Genomic DNA, 15,385 nt, shown 5'->3' with positions numbered 1-15,385 from the left:
GTTTATGGAAGGGGCCCACTGCTGTGTGAGACAAGATACACCTAACTTATTCTCCCAATATTGTTGAGCATCATAAGGGTGAGGTTTAGGTCCATTACACAGCGGAAACTTAAGTTTGCACTGCACGTAATCTGTGACTGCATGATGCTTTAAGATTTTAAAGCTTTGATGGATATAACGGAAAAAAAGGGGATTCTGACCCTGTTATCCCACCATGCGTCTGTTCAAGCTCCTCTTCTTTCCCTTGCACTTTTTCCGCTATCATGTTGAAGCCTAGTAAGATGCCTCCTATCATTCCAGGATATATCGAAGCCTCATTCCCCGCCCCCCCTCTCTCATGTCCTTACCCTGTTCTATTCTCTCTAACACATGCACACACAACTCTCCTATGTGCTTTTCTCTTCTCCTTCAATGCTCTATAATTTCTCTTTATGGCTGCCTATTTTCAATTTTGGCAGGATATCGATCTCTCCATTGCCTACTTTCCTTTCTTTGCCTATGATTTCCTTTCATTTGTACTTGAAGAAAGAACTCCTTCATAACCTATTCATAAGGATCAAGATCCTAGTCTCGTCTCTAGTTCTCTCTCCCCCCCCCCCCTCCTAGAGTTCAAAAAGCCACTACTTCTGCTCTCTCAAAATTCCGGTAGCCATTTTATAAACAAAATCCTAAATGACTCAAAGAAAACAGGATTTATACACCTTAAAAACTTACTTTAGGAGACTTTCCTGATGGCTTTTAAGAGAAGAGAAGAGATGAGGAAACTTGGAAGAAGCAGAAAGAGCGAGAGGGATGCTCGAGTGGGTTGCGTGGTGGGATAACTGGATTAGTATCCTCTTTTTTTTGGCTACCTTCAGCGAATGATTAAAATCTTAAAGCACCATATGGTCACAGATTAGGTTCTGTAGAAACTTAAGTTTCCACAAAGTAGTGGACCTAAACCACACCCCAATTATAAGCATTCTAGAATGCTGGCATTTGATTATAGAATGGGACCCACATTATACATGAAGTCTTTCACAGCCGAACAATGATGTTGCTCTGTAGATACACTCTTCACCTCAGTCCTTTCTCAACAGGCCTCCATCCCATCACAAAAGCCGTTGTTTAGTCTCATTGCGGAACCATCATGTTTCTCTATAGATACATTCAAAGTTCGTTCTCCGTACCGGTGCCACACTAGCATAGTGTTGGTACGGTATGGTATGATATTTTTTTGGCATACCGAGTGTTGGTACGCCATCCGTACTGGATACCGGTACAAAATTGGTATGGTACGGTACGTCCTGTACTGTCCGGTTCGGGCCGGTACAACATACCATGGATATACTCTTCACCTCGGTCCTTTCTCAACAGACCTCCATCCCATCACAAAAACCTTTGTTTAATCTCATTACCTGTCTTAGTTGTTATGGCTTTTATCCAAATTTTTCCTAGCCTTCTTCAATGATGTGACAAAATTCAGCCATAAAAACCATCAAAGTTTGCACCAATCTCATCTCTAATACCAAAATCCATCTTTCTAAAAGCCGTTATATTATATAATGATGAGGGAAAGAAAGAATAGGAGTAAGAAACAAAGAAGGATAGCAGCAGAACCCCACCTATTGCTTGCGTTCACTAAATGCTTCATCTTTAATTTATCTTTGCTGTCATGGCTGGTTAAGGTTTGATGCAATGTCCCAGTAGTAGTAAGTTTTATTTTTAGCATATGTTGATGTGCTGATTAATAATTTTATTATTCAGTCCTAAATTATGCATTAACTACATGTCCATTACATGTTTGAAAGAATGCCATCAAGAGTAGTTTGGGACTTTAGCCTATGCTGTCATGCATTTCGGTGCAAACATGTGGCCCATATGACTCCACGACAGCCATGTCTGCAGTTTAAAATGACCTCCATGTGGCTCCCAAAACAGCCCTATGTTTGCAATCTAAAGGCTACTCCACCTTTGTAGCCTAGACCACTATAAGACAACTTATATACCTATCCCATATAAACCTCTTGCACTGTCCAAATGTATCATAGATTACTCTAAACTTGTGATAAAGGAAGCCCACTACAAGACAACTTATATGGGTATTCTCATATCCAAGGTTCGTTGTCTTAGTACCAGACCCTTTACTGGTGCCACACTAGCACAGTGTCGGTACGGTATGCTACAGAATTTTTTTGGCATATCAAGTATTGGTACGCCACCCATTCTGGATACTGGTACCGAACTGGTATAGTACGGTATATCCCATACCGCCTAGTTTGGACCAGTACGGCGTACCATGCTCATGTCAACCTCTTGTGTTGTGCAAATGTATCGTAGGTTAGCCCAAATTGTTATTAGTATAGCCTCATATCTATGGTCTAAACCAACCCAGATCTGCAGCCTAAAACTAGTCATATATGTAGTCAAAATTTGGCAATCTATATATGCAGTCTCGATGGATTTTATGTATGCAGCCCATGCCATTCCACAGATGCAATGCAACCACAATTTAAATCCATCCACATGTGACAATTAAAGCGTATTAAATGCATAGATGGATAATCTAAGACGGGCATCAAATAGTGCCTTTCAAGATGGTTTTGCCTAGAATGTCTAATCATGAACAATGTGCACAAAATCAACTCCTGGGTGGTTTTTTTCCAAGATGTATAATTATGAACCAAGTTCCACCAAACGGGCGGTTCAGCCTGTACCGAGCCAACCTAGTGGGGGACCAGTTCGGTTCACTTTTTTTTCGGAACGGGCTCCAAACTGGCCCAAATCGGTCACGAACCGCCCGGACTTGGTCCGAACCGGCCGGTTTTATGTGGAACCAATGTGAACCGTCTAGTTCGCACCAAGTTGGACCGACTCCTAACCGCCCCCCCTCCTCCCTTTTCCTTTTGCATTAAAAGATGATTGGGAAGGCCTGAGAAACAGCTCGAGAAGTTTCTCAGGCCTTCCCAACCTATCCGAATACTCTCCCTCTTTTTTATGGCAAAAAATATGCTGATTCAGCACGATTGAAGGGGGATCCAATTCTAAATAAGGTATGCTTCCTCTCCTCTATCTCATTCTCTTTTTTTAGGACACCAAAAAATATCTTGAAATTTGCAAAATAAGAAAAGATTATACCAAAATTTTTGATTTTGACTTGATTTTATGATATGTTGTAGATTTATGGATGATTTACACGATGACAAAATTTTTTAATTTTTAGATTATATATAATTTTTAAAAATTAAAAATTAAAAATAAATATTTTTTAAAAAAATGTAAAATCAGAAGCGTATTTAGGGGCATGCAAGCTACTTTTCGGCTAAATTTGGTGTCCATTTATTCAAGTGTTGATGCGATCATATGCATAGTGACCGAGGCCTAATTTTGAAAGAATTGAGAAACAAATATCTTTTGATATATGCCCTCGGGCCTAAATCTAGTGCATCTAAGGCATTGTCTTCCGTGGCTACTATCTTACACAATCCAGAGCATCTTACGGATTAGATTTTGTTGCTAGTATATTCGGATGAGCCCCTCTACAGCCGTATTATCAGCCAGAGGACACCTCTCAGAGGTAGAGCTTCATCGAGAGATCCTAGAGTGCTTATAACCCAAAGCACATTCTTTATGTTAGAGGGTTGCTTAGTTAGAGGGGTGGGTTGATATGCCTCTTGATTATGTTAATGATCCGGATATCTACGAAAGGTATTGCCATGCTATAAAATTTTAAATATCGGTATATATATTGTACTTTAAATACATGTAATTGATTATATTATTTTATATTTTTTATCTCACTAGTTGATTTTAGGATATTTTATGTTGCTTCTTGTAGCATGCAACATCTCATTAATCTTTTTATATTTTTTATCACTTTAAAATAATAAGATGCATTATTTAGGTTAAATCGGGAACGTAGAAACATCAAGAAACATCAAATGATACTTAAAATCATTGAAAAAGTTGAAAAAAATTGATTACCAATTAATCAAATTTGAAAAATTAAAAAAAAAATAGGTGTGCCGGTTCGGAACGGGCACGCCCAAGCGTACCGACAAACTGGCAAGCCTAAGCGTATCGTGTGTCGGTATGGTACTGGTTCGCCCACTGACCGGTATGGGTTCCGGTACTGGTTCGGCAGACCTTGTTCTGAACAATGTACTCAAAACCATATCCTTCAGATGGTTTAATCCGAGAATAGTAGGCCCCAAATCATATCCTTTGATATAGTTTAGCCCAAAGTGGCACATTAAAAAGAGGGCCCACAACCATGCCCTTTAAGGTGATGTAGGCCAAAACAATCGAAGTCATGAAAAATGGGTTTATAGACATATTCTTTCATGGTGGTTTGGCTCTGAGGACTTTCAAAGTCTTTAAAGATGTAGCCATTTCCTTTAGGAATAGCTTTTCTTTTTAATCAAAATAGATCTCTAAGTATTTTTTGAACTAGGAAGAAACAAGAGAGACCCCTTAGTCTCTAAACTAGAGAAATTGAAAACTGACCTTTAAGTCTCTAAATTGGGCAAATTTAACATAGGACCTAACCCTAAGTCTCTAAACTAGACAGATTCAAAATAGACCTCTGACTCTGAGTCTTTAAACTGAATAAATTTAAGAAAGACCTCTATGTCTCGAAACTGGACACATTGAAGATAGACCTCTAGGTCTATAAGATGGACAAATTCAGGATAGACCTCTAAGTCTCTAAACTAGCCAAAATTAAAAGACTTCTAAGTCTCTAAGCTGGTTATATTTAAGACAGGCAGTCTCTTAAACTAGGCAAACTAAATTCAAGATGGACCGATAAGTCCTAAAACTTGGTAAACTTAAGTTGGATTTCAAAATCTTTATACTGTGCTTTTCTACTTAATCTCCTGTTCTTGACTCCTGGTAAATGTAGATCTACTCGTAAAACAATGTATAATAGGGATTTAATCCATGTAAATCTGATTAAATTGCAATAAACCTACATTATATTTTCACTGATTTTCTATAGTAACTTTTTAAGGGCTCTTAATCGATGGAAAAAGGGATGATGAATAATAAGCTCTTGAGCTTGCTGGGAGCCATGGATTCACATAAACAAAAAACCCTCTCCTATAGGGTGAATTTGAGGGGTCCTATTTAAAAAAAGAAAAATTAATTGTGAATCTTTTGTCTCTTTAGAGATCCAAATCCATCTTTAAAACAGATTTATGACCTATAGCCATCAGTTGGATTTTCATTCTGAAAGTCCTTAGCCTTAGAGTCGTCTTATGGCACCCTGGTGGTCATTAGTTTAGGTGCAGACGACAACATAAATGTTGTCAAAAGAGCCAGAGTCATATGACTGCCTTTAAGGTGCAAGATTACTTCTAGGAAAATCTTATTTTCTTTAGTAGTTCGAGTTTGTATCAAATTCTAAGAGCACCCATGAGTCTAATCATTGTAAGGGACCCTAGAACCTACAAATACCCCCCATACTCTTGATTCATCAATCAATGAAAACTTTATTCCTTCAAATGTACTTTGAATGTTTCTCTCTTTCTTGGTCAATTTTTTGCGCCTTCTGTTGGATTTTAGAGCAATCCTAGATTCCAGGGACTGTTTGACTGCAAGTTGTGAACAACCTTTGAAGACTGGTGGATTATGGAGGTCAAGGAAGACATTTGGTAGCAAGGTGTAGTTATTAGTTATCCTTTCTTGCAATCTTTGGATTGGATTAGGAGCTTGAAGTTGCTCTTAAGCGCACATATCGAGCAACTACTTCTGTAAGAAGCTTTCTAATGGCAACCAACCATTCATTAGATAGATTTTGGCAGAAGATTCCTTTGAATCTATAGGAATTAGAGGAATTATAGGGAGCCAAGCTTAACATTCCATGCTATGTTCCTTTTTTTTTATTGACCAAGGCCAACTTTACGACGGGGTATGAGTTAAATTCCAAACTCTACCTCTTTCCTTTTGTAATTTGTGTCTTATTTCTCCCTCGTCTAGCACCATGCCCAAGCAGTGCATTACTTTCTCAAGCACCTTCTCCCTTCTCTGGTCTCTCTCATCCTTCACTCTCTTCTCTGCTTAATGTTCCAATGTCCGTTCTTCTTCATCCCAACCTTCCTTTCCACTCTCTTCCCTTGCTTCACTTCTACAAGGCTCTTCCTCTAGCTGTTAGTGTTGATCATGTTTCTCAACATTATAAGTAACTTCTAGAGCTAACTAAGCTCAGAGGGGCTCATGGCAGGTGAACACTGAAATCAACCTCAAGCACACGGAAGGAGCAAAGGTGAGTGGAAGAAGGGGAAGGCCTCAAAAGAAGTGGAGGTGGGTGGAAGAAGGTGATTGACTTGGACTTGGAATGGCTGCTCTTGGGATAGAGATTGCAGAACAAAACATGTGGGAAAGAAGTGTTGACTTTGACAAGGAGACCATGGCGCTCATGGCATTTCTGGAGGTATGAAAGGGATGGCTTGGGCAGATTTCCTCATGGACAGAATAGCGTAGAGGCCCCATTGTTGAGCGAAGATGGTGGAACAAGGAAATCAAAAGTGAGGAGATAGCACAGGAAGGGAAACATTCTTTGTGTGTTATTGGAGAGCACTGAGAAATCAGAGAAGAATTGTAGAAACTTGGTTAGGGGTGCTTGCTAAGAGAAGAATAAATGATATTGATGAGTACAGTTTCAACATATACTGAAATATTTTTCAACTATCCTCCGCTAAGTAAAAGGCAAGGCAACTCCACATGGGATGCTATGGTGTGGCTGCCTGGCATCTTTAATTCTATGAATTATGCAACTTAGATCTTAATTATCCTGTCTAGGGTGACTTAAGGCCTTTAGGGTCCTGCCAATGTCTAATACATGATGATATACGCACTGGATTGTACTTGTTTGCAAGCATCCCCCATTTTTGACGCACAACCCCACTTTTAGCACATACTTGCTTCCTCGTGCACCTTGATCTTGCATGGTGCCATCAAGCCTAGGCGGTGGCATGTCAGTCCCCCCAAACCCACAGAGTAAAGATATTTTGTCCTGTCAATCCCCCAAATAATGTTAGCTAGGTTAAATGTGTTAACCTCCATCAATGCAAATAAAGTGTTTACGTTAAAGGTTGGGTGTTTGGTAGGACCATAGGATAAACATATATCTCCCCACTTATCCCTCATCCCACAACCAAACACTAGCTAAGTTCATTTTTTACATGATATTATTTTATGACATGCACCTGAATGGTTTTGATTTGTAAGATTCCATTTGTTTTGGTATGAAAGATCCTACATCTCAAATCTGAACATCTCATTGTATCTCGTTCCCATAAATTTTAATCGGACCCCACTTTTCAACTCTTTTTCCACTGATATTGTATTCAACTTTTTTGATCTTTGATTGCAGAACCTTGTTGGGGAAAGTATTTGGCCAGCACTAGCAACTGAAAGCTTGAAAGCTTTAGGTGGACTTGGTCTACTTTCCCTGGGAGGAAAATACTTTCTGAGGCGTATTTTTGAAGTCTGTATGATGATCTTTATCTCTACCATTCTTTCATGGTTAGTTGAATAATGGTTGTCATTAATGAATTTTAACTATAACTACCGTAATGCAGGTTGTTGCAGAATCAAGAAGCTCAGAAGCTTTCGTTGCTCTCTGTCTGCTTACGGTTTCAGGGACTTCACTTCTTACACAAATGCTGGGCTTTAGTGACACGGTAGGATGAAGTTGTTAAGCATCAAGGTGTGTTTTCTTTTTCTGCTTGACATAATTATGAATCTGCTGTCATGTCTAGCTAGGAGCTTTTCTGGCAGGAGCAATTCTTGCGGAAACAAATTTTCGGACGCAAATTGAAGCTGATATAAGGCCCTTTAGAGGCTTACTGCTTGGGTTATTTTTTGTAACTACAGGGACATCCATTGACATGCAGGTACTTCTGTTTTTTCCTCAAAAATATGTTCACCTGGCTAACTAATCACATTTTTTGTGCTTTTGGTTTTCTACATGCCATTTTGCAATTTTGACCAAGATGTGTGCTTTGTAAGACTTGTAATATGATTGGAATGCATATTTTCTCTAGTCACTAAACATATTGGTTTATAATATGGGAAGGCACTAAACAAAAAGACTATATACATGATGATGATATCCTTGCTGATGGTACGATTCAACCCATAGAAAATAGGATGCTCTCCTGATAGCCATGGATTTAAGTAGGCTGTGGAACTTCCTCTCAAAAATTGTAAAATAAAATAAAATATAATAAAGGTAACCTGTGAGATGAGCATGGCACCAAACTGAGAATTGGTGCAGGCTGACTTCTTCCATCAATTTGAACCAAACATAAGATTTTGGCTGTTGATCATTTAAAAGCCACTTTCCAGCCACAGTAATGATCTAGAGTCGTCTGCCCAGGTGAGCATTTCTGCGACATCTTACATAAGGAATATTCTTATCCGGAAACATGAACATGAGAGTACTAATTTTCTTATCTTGATCATGTTGATTATGGTGTTGATATTTTTGGAAATCAAATATGTTTTTAAGAGGATATTACAATATGAGTACATGGACTTGGAATCAAAGATGTTCCTTCCTCGCTTTGTTTTCCTGAATACCTTCTTCTATGCCATCAGTGTTTGACTTGGAATCTTTAGTTTTTGATCTCATGTCTGCTTGTTTCCAAAACCCGAAAAAGAGTCTTGATGTTTCATTCTCAGCAATAAAAAAATATAATTTTCAAACAGACATGTATCTGGAAGTTCTTCCAAAATGTCCTTTATTTAAAGTGAGAGCATTTATATCTTATGCTGAAGGCCCAGGTTGCCCCCTTTTGGTTCCATAGGTTCTTGAAGCAAGACAGGAATGAATTCACTGACACTTTGATGCTGGGATAATAGTTATGCCTCTTGAGCCTTTATAGTGGCTTGTTGGAGTAATAGTTTAGGTAAATGAGACCTAAATGTATTCTTGTGTCTTCACCTGTCCATATGCACAAGCTTCTGATATTACTGAATTTTTTAAGGGTCCTGACTCACACAAATCAATAAGAACATAAAGATGAACTGAAACTTAGAATCACATATCCCAAGATTTGAGAAACCGACCATGCCATATGTACCATGCTGGTATATCACATATCACATATCCCAAGGTATGTACCATCTCATACTGGTACATGCTGCATATTGCACGACCCTGCTTCAGTAAACCATGAGTAAATACAGGGGCATAGCATTGTACATTACTGTTCTGACACATGACCTGACCCATATGTACCCTGTTTCTTCAAACCTTGCTTAATCCTTATTTTGGTGAAGGAAACAAGCCACTCAAGTAGTTCTTTTTCTTTTGCCTTTTTTTCTTGCCTCACCCAGAATATAATGTTTTATATAGAGTATAGATGTTAGTATTTGTTTCTAGTTCTATGGTAATATGAACAAAAATGCTGCATATAGTTTCAATTGTATTTTGTGTTATATTTACAGAAGGATTTCCATCAGGCTTTCTTAAACTCTTTCTGCTTTGCAGCTTCTTTTCCGAGAATGGCCAAATGTGCTTTCCCTCTTGGCAGGTTTGATTGTTATCAAGACACTGATAATTACTGCAATAGGACCTAATGTGGGACTAACTTTTCAAGAAAGCATTAGAATAGGATTGCTTCTTTCACAAGGAGGTGAATTTGGATTTGTCGTATTTTCCTTGGCAAACAGGTTAGTTATCACTAAACTGTAAGTTGTGAATGTGGTTTCTTTGATTAATCCCATTTTATGGTTTGTCCTTAGAAAGCTTACTTTTTAAAACAGGCTTGGAGTTCTACCACTTGAGTTGAACAAACTTCTCATAATCGTTGTTGTGTTGTCAATGGCATTAACTCCTTTACTCAATGAACTTGGAAGGAGAGCTGCCAAGGTCATTGATGAAAAGTTTCAAGGAAAAGAAGTATGTCTTTAGACTTGGTTTCTTTTCGTAACAATGAAAAAGTGACCTTTTCATTAACAAATTTCTCTTGAGTGAATTCTTTTTCTTTCTTTCCTGGCAGAAAGTGATTGATATGATGGGGAGCTTTGATGCAACTGAACCAGTTATCATTCTTGGATTTGGGCAGATGGGTCAGGTAATTATGCATGTTGCCAAATGATTTTTGAAGTAATTATGATCTGGTGATGCAATCTGTGTTTTCTGCATAGTTTTAATGATCCAAATTACAGGTCCTCGCCAATTTTCTGTCAACTCCATTGGCTTCTGGAATAGATGGTGACAATGTGGGATGTCCTTATGTTGCATTTGATCTTAATCCTGGAGTAGTTAAGGTACAAGAAAAATTTTACTAGCACAGCTCCTCCATGTCTCTCATTTGTTATTGTTTACCCAAAAATTCCTATAATTTTTTCTTAAGCTTTGCAGTCATGGATTAAAGTTTTGTGCTCTTTCCTTCCACTCAGGCAGCTCAAAAAGCAGGTTTTCCTATACTATACGGAGATGGGTCACGCCCAGCAGTTTTGCAATCTGCTGGAATATCCTCTCCTAAGGCTGTCATGGTCATGTATGCAGGAAAGGAAAAAACAATTGAGGCTGTTCAAAGAATAAGGCTTGCTTTTCCTGCGGTAATATTTGACTTCTTTGATCATTTTGTTTGACTATAGTCCTTCATTCTTAATTTTTTATACCTTTTATTATGAAAATTTGATTTGAGTTCAATTCATCATGAACTAAATCTTTCTTAAGAGTATGTTGAGATTCTATGTGGTAAGAAAATATACATAGAGAGAGAAGCACATTTGTAGTTCTCTGATTCCAGCTATTCAAAAGTTTTAAAATATATTCGTATGCTGGCAATGGGAACTGCTGCCAAGAAAAAACACTGATTTTGAAGATGAGAAAATGTGTTGCAATGACATTTTCGCACTTCTCTAATTTTATTCAATTGTTTCAATGAATGTTCTCACTGAAGATTCCTTTAACAGGTCCCTATTTATGCCCGAGCTCGGGACCTTGCCCATCTATTAGATCTGAAGAAAGCAGGTGTCACAGATGCTATTCTTGAAAATGCTGAGGTAATCAACAGGCAACTTCTAATTTTGCTGTCATGGCTGATTTCTAATGTCTGCTTCCAGGCATCAACTAATGTAATAGAATGTTTAATTTACTGCCATCACTGCTTTTCTTTGTTATTCTCTTCTACAGACTAGTTTACAACTTGGCTCGAAGCTTTTGAAAGGGCTTGGTGTCATGTCCGATGATGTGACCTTCTTGAGTCAGCTCGTGAGAGACTCAATGGAGCTACAAGCACAAGAGGTACTCAACAGAACCGAGGATCGAGAATTTGATGTCATGGAGCCACTGCAGGTACCAGAAATATATGAATACTTATGTTAATGATGTCTGACATAATGGTTTCGCATGGTAACTAACTTGAACAAACTAATCATTGAATCAGGTGAGAGTGACTGACATGATTGAGGCCACAAGGAGCAGTGCATCAGTCTCACATAATGAGCAATCCCTTAGCTTGGATCGACCAGATATCCCTCATGTTTCAATCTCCAAGAACAACGTACCAACTGATATTGAGGCAGAGTATCAAGCTAGACATGATGCTCCAGACCACGAGTCCGAGAATTTATTATGTGATGATGGTGTTAAATATTGTCGCTTGGATGTTGACAACAGTGTTCTAAATAGAAAAGAAGATGCCAAAGGAGAGAGAAATGTGTCAGATCATTCTATGTCTTCCACAAGTTCGACTGAATCTTCCTAGTTTTTGTTTCTGGATGATTTTCAGTTCTTCAAATTGTAGCGCAGAATGAATATTCTTCAGACATTGGAGGCTGACAGATGGATCTACAGTCCATGGCTACACTATCTGGAGTTGGTTGACCACAAAGCTAAAGCTGGTTGCTTCAGATGAAATGGTAGATAACTGAAACTGAAGAAAGCCACCTGCAGCTCTTTTAACCATTTAAATTGCAAGAAGGTAGCTCAAATCGAGCTCCTAATCCTGAAGGCTACAATTACAAAATAAGGATTAATATGAATGTGATGCAGCATCTCTAACCAAAGAATTAGATCAGATCTACCAATAGCCATCATTTATCAGCAGGGTGTCCTTATAGCATTCCATTCCAGCTGATGATAAGTGTTTTCTTTGCACTTTGACCAGTCATTTCTGAAGAATTCTTTGGTGAAATTGCATACAATTCACTGAAGATATGGCTTCCGAGATTCTCTTTATCAACTTGAAGCAGACTGTCACGATTTCCACAAAATCTGGTAATTTGATGTATATATTGCTTTATGCTGCATTGAAGGAAAAGACTAGATTCGTGCTCTAGTGTTTGTGATAACTGATGTTTTCAATGACATGTACGGTACCCTCCATGAATCATGCATGTTTTGATATCGCTGTCAGTTGAAAAGCTTGTAGCAGAAACCAGAGGTAAGGAGAAAAAAGTTGTAAGTTTGTAGTTGGTTGGAGTCAAAGGAGTTTGTCAATAACAGCAGCGGTTTCTTGTAATTTCTCCTCAAGACGTTATGTCGTGAAGAAAAGTAACCTTCCATGCAAGTGGGCATTCTGTAATACATTGTGGCTATAAGAATATCACAGTAGAAAGCTTTACCAAGGTTTCAAAAATGCCAATACATCCATGCAGCAGAAACCAGGAAAAGCCATCTATTTGTCATAATGGAAACAACATCCCTTGTTTGTTCAGTTTACCTCTAAACAGGACTGTTTTAAGAAATGCTGTAAGAACCATTATTAGCTGCTATAAATATGACAGAAAATGATGGCGAGGAAATGACAACATTTTTTGGATTTTCAGCTATTCAAAGAATATTAAGTTTTATTTTTAGCTGTCTTGGCATCTGGCAGACTTATTTGAACCTGCCTCAGTCTGCTAGTCATGTTTGTTGGGAGGCTAGCCAAGTGGCTTGACTGGTTAACTAGGAAGGCAGCCAGTGCAGAATATAATGTTCGTAAGCCTGGTTTTATCACCTGAGTTTTGTACGCTGATACAAAGCAAGTCCAAAAACTGAGGGAGATTATATGGCAAACAACTCTTGCAACTAATGACTCTTATCATGTGAACAATCTGTATTAGTTATTCTTTTCATCAATATGTCAGCAAGTGCAAGTTTCACAGTTTTAATAACTTGTTAGTAGATGGTGTGAAATCGTGAATTAAGGACTGTGGTTTGGAATATCAATAGAAATGTGGATTTAACAGTGAAAGCTTCCTCTTACTATTTTTCTTACTGAACTTATTCTTTTTATCGCATTTCATCGAAGTATCAAAACTTTAGATAGACGTTTCGGGATCGGCAGTAATGGACACCATGATAATCTTTGGACCAACGGGATTAAAAAATATGCTGTGAATTGCCTCTATGAACCTGCAAAACAACGGACGAAGGGTTAAACTCGCCAATTTGGCTCTAGTCAGGCTTTTCGATGCTTAAGTCAGTAAAACTTTTATAGATGAAAAACGAAGGAGAAAGAAAGAACAAAAAATAGAGAGACAAAATTGCCCCTAGATAGTAATTTTTTTGTTATTATTGTTACCATTTTGGAGAACCATTCAGACCTATTTATAGCTGAAGTCTGAATCTTTCAAGATCGCATCCTAACAAACTCAAGGTCGTACAATAACGGACCGCTAACATAGCATAACAATTTTGAGGACATGCCGTAACAAACTGGCGAGTAGCAGGACTAGATATGCTTTTCAGATGGTAGAACCTGAGTTGTTCGTTTTGCCAGGAAGCTCTGTTCAGCACAGATTAGTGGTTGAGGTAGCAGAGTTGAGCTGGGAGGAGGTCAGCCTTGGGGGTCGAATGCCTTTGCTTTGCTCGGCCTGCTCTCTATGTATGACCGAAGAGATCGGGCTGAACTATCCTAGATGATCCTTACACGTGCAGGAAGCACAGAGCAGGCTATGCACTAGACAAATCTTTATGCCACATATTACACCGATCATTAATTGCCACAACACTAGGCTTTCACTTTCGAGTCCAAAGCATCACCTTGATTAAGGCAAAGAAAGTAACTACCATTGAACTTTGTACCACTTCAAAAAAGAAGCGAATCCATGGGCCGCGACTTTTATCGGACTGTTGAATTCTATTCTTTCGTCTTCTACAAGGATGCCAGTTGTTAGAAACAAAGAGGGCGTGACATGTGTCCACTAATTTGCTCGTACAAATTAACCTATGCTATCTAGTCACCTATAAAAAGATGAGGAATGACTTCACTTCAAATCAACTTATAAAGTTATTTTGTGACCTCTCTTTTCTTTTCTTTTCTTTTCTTTCCAAGGGGTTCGGTCCTCTTTTAATCTTCTTCTTGTCCTTTCCATTGCAGCATAGTGTTCTTATGGATCATTTGCAGGAAGGTCTTCATCAACATATTGAGGTACTCCAGCTGGCTCTTCAACGGATTATGGAGAAGGTGGCTCAAGTGGAATCCGAGCTAGGGTCTCTTTGGGCGAGGCTAGCGGATGAATCAGCTTCTGCAGGCACTGATTCTCTACGGAGAATCATTGAAATGGAGGTCCAATTGAGGGCCACTGAGGATAGTGCCGACATTGCTGAGATTTGAGATTTTGTGGTCGTTAGAAATTGTTGAAGGTTAGATAAGTCATAGCGGCTGAGGGGAAAGCAATACAAGTCCTCAGTTGACTTCCAATAGGAGATCATTGATTTCTTCTGGTAGGACTTCTGAGAATGTCAGAAGAGAACTGCTAGACATTAGCCAGACCTTATTTACTTCGTTCCCAATGGGAGTCATCCCAAGATAAGGTGGGACTCATCAAATGATCACCCTTCTCCAAGGCATGGCGAGTAGACCTTTGGAGAGATCAACTTGCCTCTCTTCCTTATTCTCTCTTTCCCTTTTTTTGTAGCCTGGCTTGATCTCGTACCTGCCATGTACTCAAATATTATAGATGAAATGAAGAAAGGTTCTTATATTTATCTCTATCACCTAAATTGCCTGTAACGGGTTGTCCACATGACATTAGGATGGCCAAATCAAGCCAGATAGTTGGGATAGAGTCGTAGTCAACAGAATAATCATCCAAGAACATTTGAGCATCTCGAAAAAAGGCCGCAATGCCATAGTACTCTTAAATATTCGTCAAGAAAGAAAGATAAACCCAAAAAGCATAATAAGGCAAGTCCATGACAAGATGAGTTGAGCTAATATATAAGCCAGTCAAGAAGGAAAAAGAGCCATAAATATTTTAGCAATAATGCTTCTCGTGAAGGAAAAAATCCCCCGAGTTGTCCGATAAAATCGAACGCCAGGCATGAAAAATCAGTTTTAAAATTTTTATTTATTTTATTTATAACAATTATAAATATTTAATTTAACTTTTATGTAAAATTACCTCAAGCCCGCAGCGGAAGTTGGTCGAGGTAATCTGGATCTGGATCCGG

The 15,385-nt window shown here is 38.6% G+C and overlaps 1 protein-coding gene across 1 annotated transcript in view; it reads left to right on the top strand.

Annotated features, from left to right (window-relative positions):
- The window catches only part of KEA3 (K+ efflux antiporter 3), a 38,216-nt gene extending 25,035 nt beyond the window's left edge, over positions 1 to 13,181 (top strand). Inside the window, exons 9-19 of the mRNA XM_039131984.3 lie at positions 7,355 to 7,468; positions 7,563 to 7,664; positions 7,743 to 7,877; positions 9,479 to 9,660; positions 9,754 to 9,889; positions 9,990 to 10,064; positions 10,159 to 10,260; positions 10,393 to 10,554; positions 10,915 to 11,004; positions 11,135 to 11,296; positions 11,388 to 13,181. Of these exons, the coding sequence (XP_038987912.3) occupies positions 7,355 to 7,468; positions 7,563 to 7,664; positions 7,743 to 7,877; positions 9,479 to 9,660; positions 9,754 to 9,889; positions 9,990 to 10,064; positions 10,159 to 10,260; positions 10,393 to 10,554; positions 10,915 to 11,004; positions 11,135 to 11,296; positions 11,388 to 11,708 (1,581 nt within the window). The 3' untranslated portion in view covers positions 11,709 to 13,181. The remainder of the gene's footprint in view (positions 1 to 7,354; positions 7,469 to 7,562; positions 7,665 to 7,742; positions 7,878 to 9,478; positions 9,661 to 9,753; positions 9,890 to 9,989; positions 10,065 to 10,158; positions 10,261 to 10,392; positions 10,555 to 10,914; positions 11,005 to 11,134; positions 11,297 to 11,387) is intronic.
- The last annotated feature ends 2,204 nt before the right edge of the window (positions 13,182 to 15,385 follow it).

Source organism: Phoenix dactylifera, chromosome 9 (assembly GCF_051530095.1).
Source record: "Phoenix dactylifera cultivar Ajwa chromosome 9, Ajwa_hap1_PhDact_Kaust_v1.1, whole genome shotgun sequence".
Taxonomy (NCBI): Eukaryota; Viridiplantae; Streptophyta; class Magnoliopsida; order Arecales; family Arecaceae; genus Phoenix; species Phoenix dactylifera.
This window is presented reverse-complemented; position numbering and strand designations above follow the sequence as displayed.